The sequence below is a fragment of the Aegilops tauschii genome, chromosome 3 (assembly GCF_002575655.3).
Source record: "Aegilops tauschii subsp. strangulata cultivar AL8/78 chromosome 3, Aet v6.0, whole genome shotgun sequence".
Lineage (NCBI taxonomy): Eukaryota > Viridiplantae > Streptophyta > Magnoliopsida > Poales > Poaceae > Aegilops > Aegilops tauschii.
The window spans coordinates 3,467,941-3,472,785 of NC_053037.3; the positions used below are offsets into that span (position 1 = coordinate 3,467,941).

At 47.8% G+C, this 4,845-nt stretch overlaps 1 protein-coding gene across 3 annotated transcripts; it reads left to right on the forward strand.

Annotated features, from left to right (window-relative positions):
• Positions 1–237: 237 nt before the first annotated feature.
• LOC109743541 (cysteine-rich receptor-like protein kinase 15) lies at positions 238–4,170 on the forward strand. Of its 3 annotated transcripts, none has more exons than XM_045234507.2 (6): positions 238–1,300; positions 1,437–1,672; positions 1,984–2,191; positions 2,280–2,535; positions 3,498–3,643; positions 3,730–3,890. In XM_045234507.2, exons 1-6 carry the CDS (start codon positions 394–396, stop codon positions 3,780–3,782), a joined length of 1,806 nt encoding a protein of 601 aa, XP_045090442.1. In that variant the 5' UTR covers positions 238–393; the 3' UTR covers positions 3,783–3,890. The 3 variants fall into 3 exon arrangements, with proteins under 3 accessions (XP_045090442.1, XP_040259086.1, XP_020158233.2); XM_040403152.2 differs by having other exon boundaries at positions 239–1,300; positions 1,984–2,044; positions 3,498–3,639; positions 3,730–4,170; XM_020302644.4 differs by having other exon boundaries at positions 241–1,300; positions 3,498–3,639; positions 3,730–4,170.
• Positions 4,171–4,845: the final 675 nt, after the last annotated feature.

Genomic DNA, 4,845 nt, shown 5'->3' on the forward strand with positions numbered 1-4,845 from the left:
TACTAGCTAGTACTGTGAGGCAATGCGATTACTGCCATCATCACTTGAATTAGTATAAGACACAAGGCAACCTAGTTTGCCCTGGACACTGTTCATATACTCCTTACAGTGAGATGGCGGTGGAACGCGTCTTCCACGTGACAGACAAGGTAAGATGGGCTCGATTGGGCGTCAAGATATGGTTACTGTTGTGCATTTGTTTTTTGTTTTTTGTTTTGAAAGCTACTGTTGTGCATTTGCCGCTCAGCCAGCAATGATTTGTCCCTCTCCGCGCTCCGTCAACGTACACCAGCTTAGCTGTCTGCGGCATGGCTCCTCTCCTCTAGGCTGTACGCATCTGGCTGGCTGGACCTTCATATTGCTATCGTGTTGTTAGGCTAGCTCATACATGACATGATACACCTCGGGTTCTTGGCCATGGCACCCGGTTTCATGCCGAGGCGCCTGATCGCCTTCCTCCTCATCTTTTGTGTCCTCCGCCGGGGTAAGGGGGGCAGCACAACCTCGCCGGGGCAGCAGAACCTGCTGTGTGGCTCGCAAAAGTACGAGATGGGCAGCCCCTACGACGACCACGTTCGCTGGCTTCTCCCCAACCTCACCGAGTCCGTCATCAAGGACGGCGCCATTTCCGGCTGGGCTGACGCTGGCAACGTGGCCAGCGACCCTGGTGATGGGGTGGGTTGCGTGGCCATGTGCTACGCGGACCACAGCCGGGAAGACTGCGCGCAGTGCCTCAGGTACGTCGCCGGCCGGTTCCTCCAAGGGAAGGCCTGCCCCAACGCCAGGAACGCGACCGCCTTCTACGACACCTGCATGGTATGGTACTACCAGCTCTCCACGGTGGTGGGCTTCGGCTACTTATACGTGGCGTTCAGAAGCGATTTGGGGCTTGACCTCACCGGCAGCCAAGAGGCCGCGAGCTTCTGGAAGAAGCGGAGATTGCTTCTCCAAGATCTATCCAGCCAGGCCATTGCGTCGAAGCAGTACGCCGCGGCCAGCAGCACCGAGTACGGCTACGGCAGCGCCGTCCAAAGCATCTACGGCCTTGTCCAGTGCCAGAGGTTCCTGTCCAGAGAAAACTGCAGCTCCTGCCTCAAGGCCTTGGCACTCTTCGTTACCATTCAACCCAGCACCCAGAATATGACTATAGGCGCGGTCAAAACTTACTGGTGCTACATCAGATATGGGACGGAGAAGTTCGCTGATTACATCTCCGAATACATGGCGACGCTGCCGTCGCCCAACGACGCTTGGGCAACAGCACCTGCCATGGCACCGACACCACCACCACCCCACCAAGGTGAGAACGAGTCAATGAGATCAACAGCACCACATTTCTGATCCTCAGGCTCCATAACTAATAACTCTAGGTACTTGTCTCTTCCAAATTCTATATATTTGTTCCTCAAAAAAAATCTATATATTTGTATGCGCAGGGTGGGCAACAATGATAAGAGTTATCATCGCTAGCTGCATCAGTATCGTCTTGGTGACCGGGATTATGCTTCTCCTTGGGTACCTCTTCCGTGGGAGGATGTTCTGTGTGACTCCCAGGCAAAGCATACAACTTGGCAGCTTGGCGCCAATGCAGTTTTCAGCCAGCCAGCTCAGGGACGCGACTAACAACTTCACTGACCCACTCGGCAACGGTGCATTCGGTACCGTGTACAAGGTAATTACATCATAATCTACTAATCTCTGTGTGTACGTGTGTATGCCCCTATGAACAACCCCCTCGTATTTATGTACTAGTCATGACTCATATTTTAGAAATATTTCAGCAACAACTGAAATCACGAAAATCCAGTGAATTTGGTTTGCATTTCGTCCAAGGACCAAAACATTCACTTGAATTCGACCAAATATTGCAATTGTTTGTCAAAATTTGAATCCCCGTGTACTATTGAAATTGCTGGAATATTTTGGCCGAAAGGTAAATTTATATTTCATTGTCTAACCAACCTTCTCTCTTCTGTTGGCCAGGGTACCATAGAAGGGAAGGAGGTGGCCGTAAAGAAGCTTCACAGCAAGGATGGAGTCATAGGTGAGGCCTTCGCCAGTGAAGCCCGCATACTCATGGCGATCAAGCATAAGAATCTGGTTAAGCTGCTAGGGTACTGCAACCGAGGCGACGACAGGTTGCTCTGCTTCGAGTATCTTAGCGGCGGAAGCATCGATAAGCTAATCTATAGTATGGATGATACCACGTGCCAACATCTTCTTAAAAGGTTAAGTTAGACAAGTTCATTACCAATGAGACGTCCATATTTGTCGTGCAGAGAAAAGTGGGGATGTGCTAGACTGGAGTGGACGCTACAAGATTGTGCAAGGAATATGTTCAGGCCTGCACTACCTCCACCATGAACTGGACCAGGAGCAGAACATCGTGCACCTGGATTTGAAGGCGAATAACGTGCTGGTCAGCCGCGGTGAAGGAGGAGACATCACCAGTGTGAAGATCGCCGACTTTGGCATCTCAAAGTTCTTCCGCATGGATCTAACGCACTCATACATGGAGCAGATCATTGGTCCAAAGTAAGTCCAAGTATGATGAGAAATGTTAACAGAAAATTTATTCTTACGTAGATTTTTACAAAAAAATACTTTCCGTGAAAATAACCGTCTAGAATATGTTAGATTGTTTTGGAAGGGTTATGCAGGAGAGACTGGATTTTCAACGCCCGGGTGTCTAGACACCCGGCTATCCACAGTACCCATTTCATTGTGAAATGTGCCGGGTCCTGCACCATTGTTTGGATTAGCAGGTTGGGTGAATAGTAAATGGATGTGACAATACACCTTTACCAAACGTAGGGAACTATTGACTACAGCCTCTCTCTTTTCATGGAAAATAGTTCTTTTCTATCCTCTCTCGTTTGTCTCTCTCACGGCCTCTCTTCCATGGAAAATAGTTTTTTTATATCCTCTCTCTTGTCTCTCTCACAGCCTCTCTCTCTTCCATGAAAAATAGTTCTTTTCTATCCTCTCTCTCACAGCCTCTCTCTCTTCCGTGAAAAATAGCAGCCTCTCTCTCACAGCATATCTCTCCTTCCATTCCTCCTCCTCTCTCTCTCTCACGGGCTCATAAACGAACAGAGGAAAAGACATAAGTATAAGAATGAGATGACGGCCAAGTGACAAAACATCTTGCAGCCGGACGTGACAAGCTGGTCAGGAACAGTTGCTAGACCTACTCTATCTGCTGCAGCCTAGGATCGGCCTTTTCGACTCTGTAAATTTTCTGCTTAACTAAACTGACAACGCAAGTGGCCTGCCGCTGTCTACGCCACATCACGGATCTTGAGGGCATTGAACGCACGGGATAAGGGGTGTCGGGACTCCCGGTTTCCGTATGCAAGAATATCATTGCACAAATGTTAATCTTGATGATCACAACCTATGTACCATCAAATCATGTGGACGAAGTTGCAGGAGCATCCTGCCCATTTAACGAGGTTCCGTCCAAAAATAATCTTGTGGATGATGCATGCATGCAGGGCGTACATGGCACCAGAGTACCTCGGCAAGGGTAGAATTTCACCCAAGGCCGACATTTACAGTTTCGGTGTTCTTATTCTGGAGATAGTCACTGGGCAATGCGCCAAAGTGGATGATTCTTCAGACGACTTCATCACGTGGGTAGGTACCCTACCATTACTCGACGGCCTATCATCCTAGACGTTTAGTTTGGTCGTGTCATCACACACATTCTTTCTGGTCTGCAAGCAGGTTCACGGCGAGTGGAGCAAAAGAGATGTCCGAGCTCTCATATATGTCCATGACGAGTCGTTGTCCAGCGACTGCATCGTACAAGCCCAAAACTGCATCGAGATAGCGATGGATTGCATCCAGGAAGATCCCAACAGCAGGCCGGACGCCGAAATGATAAGGCAGAGGCTCTTGCGGGTATGACCAGGGCGGATGTGAAGAACTTCATTGGTTAAGTTTTTTTAGGCAAATTCGCAAAAAAAAAATGTTTATGTGAGGTTTGTACTGTCCTCGTTACTGGGCTCGTTTGGATGACGTCGAGAGTGTGTTCTTTGTTCAAGCCACTGGCTTGCATTGGGATCCACCAAGTTGGTGTATTTGTAACTTTAAATTTCATGGGTTGCGTGATTTGCTATTTGACGAATTCATTTTTCAAATGGCTCTCGCACAGCCATACACAAACTTGAACGTGTCTCGCAGTTCAACATCTCTTCGAATTCATAGGTTAAAAATAAGTATGAATAGTACAAATTTTTTGCATTTCGAAAAGAAAGGAGCCTCCCCAGTTCCATTTCTCAGAATGAAATCATATGCAAACTGAATACTACTACATTGAACTATACACAACTCAGCCAGGATTCACCTTGCGCATATCGCCTCCTCAGAGATCAGCTTGTGTGCCGCCTCATGTATAGTGCAGACGAAATCTAGTTTCTTACGAATTTCCTTATTTGCCAGGCACAGTTGCAAACAAAGCCATACATTTCACATTTCCATGGTGAGTAATTTTCCTTTTGTACCTACTGTTCAAGCACCTTGGCATACAAAATATAACTCCAGATATGACAACACAAACATATAATCAATTGTAAGAAACCAATTCACCATCCACAGAAATTCAGTGACAAACACGATTGGTTGAATGAATTTGTGATGCACCACAAATGAAGCATTTCTCTGCCGTCTCTTGGTAACAAGCAAGACTAGATAAAAAATAGGCAATCCATCTTCAACATAAATATAAGAGCAACTCCAAAGGGCCGACCCATTTCATCCGCCTGCGTCCGTTTTGGTCGGCGCGGACAAAAGTGGCGGCCCAAGCGCCGACCCAAACCCAAATCACGTCCGCGTCGCGTC

Bases quoted from the DNA above. Each gene is read 5' to 3' on its own strand.
- LOC109743541 (XM_020302644.4), top strand. From the start codon at position 394: ATGATACACCTCGGGTTCTTGGCCATGGCACCCGGTTTCATGCCGAGG. The intron at 1,301-1,436 runs GTGAGAACGAGT...TTGTATGCGCAG, and splicing joins ACCACCACCACCCCACCAAG to GGTGGGCAACAATGATAAGA. The intron at 2,192-2,279 runs GTATGGATGATA...TTTGTCGTGCAG, and splicing joins CATCGATAAGCTAATCTATA to AGAAAAGTGGGGATGTGCTA.